The 1,091-nt window shown below is 41.7% G+C and overlaps 1 protein-coding gene across 2 annotated transcripts in view; it reads left to right on the forward strand.

The window, feature by feature from the left end:
• The window catches only part of LOC123962947 (histone H4), a 1,895-nt gene that overhangs the window by 575 nt on the left and 229 nt on the right, over nt 1–1,091 (forward strand). The window contains exon 2 of one of the 2 annotated variants that reach the window (XM_046039455.1): nt 66–255. The exons of the other annotated variant lie outside the window; for it this stretch is intronic. Within the exon in view, the coding sequence (XP_045895411.1) occupies nt 66–206 (141 nt within the window). The 3' untranslated portion in view covers nt 207–255. Of the gene's footprint in view, nt 1–65; nt 256–1,091 lie in introns of those variants that run through there. 2 annotated transcript variants of the gene reach the window in all.

A 1,091-nucleotide genomic window follows, 5' to 3' on the forward strand; every position in this document is an offset into this window, starting at 1 on the left:
GCCGTCTGGCTCGCCGCGGCGGAGTGAAGCGGATCTCCGGTCTGATCTACGAGGAGACCCGCGGGGTGCTCAAGGTCTTCCTGGAGAACGTCATCCGCGACGCCGTCACCTACACCGAGCACGCCAAGAGAAAGACCGTCACCGCCATGGACGTGGTGTACGCTCTGAAGAGGCAGGGCCGCACCCTGTACGGCTTCGGAGGCTAGACCCGGTCCAGACCCGCTGAAACACAAAGGCCCTTTTAAGGGCCACACACTTCATCTAAAGATTCTTATATCCTTAGAACTAAAAGTATTGGTATCATTTTTAAATTAAGTTCTTTCAGTTAACTTCTCTATATAAAGTAGCTGGTAACCATCAGAGTAGTGATTTGAGTTATGGCTCTTTCTGAGTCCAACATTGTCTGTGATGCAGGAGCAGCTTGACTCACTGACTCCAGCCTCAGGCTCCTTGTGAGGCTTCCCAGTTCTTCAGTGTTTCTTACTGATGCACTCACTCCTGTGGTGATGATTTTCCATGCTCTGACACAGCACTCGGCGAACAACCAGCCCTTTCAGCAGTGATCTGGACACCAGATTGAGTTTAAAGACTCGAGTCAACATGTTTGAATTATACATCCTTTATTCTAATATTGAGAGATTTTTTTTTTTTTTTAAATTCCTGTGAGCTGTAAACCTTAATCAACAAGATAATGGCCTGAAATATTTCAGTGAAATTTATCTAGAACATGAAAGTTTCATTGAATTCCCTTTATTTAAATTAGTGGAATGAACTTTTCCACCATATTCTAATTTTATCACTTACATCTGTATGTACGCACTGAAGAAACCTTTGAGGGCCTGAGGTGGTTTTTTTTTTTGTTGTACTTGTATAATAACGGGAAGGTTTGTAAGTAATATTTATGGTGTTGATAAATAAATGAAGTATGACGACGTTGCCTTTTGAATATCTTGTGAGGTCACATGTTACTTCCTCTATTTATCTATTGTTGTGTAAGGTAGCCCGCCAGCAAGATTTGAGAACATGCCTGTTTATGAATTTATTTTTGTTTTACATTCATTTCACAGAAATCTAGATCCATATATTATAGA

Source organism: Micropterus dolomieu, linkage group LG23 (genome assembly GCF_021292245.1).
Source record: "Micropterus dolomieu isolate WLL.071019.BEF.003 ecotype Adirondacks linkage group LG23, ASM2129224v1, whole genome shotgun sequence".
Classification (NCBI taxonomy): Eukaryota; Metazoa; Chordata; class Actinopteri; order Centrarchiformes; family Centrarchidae; genus Micropterus; species Micropterus dolomieu.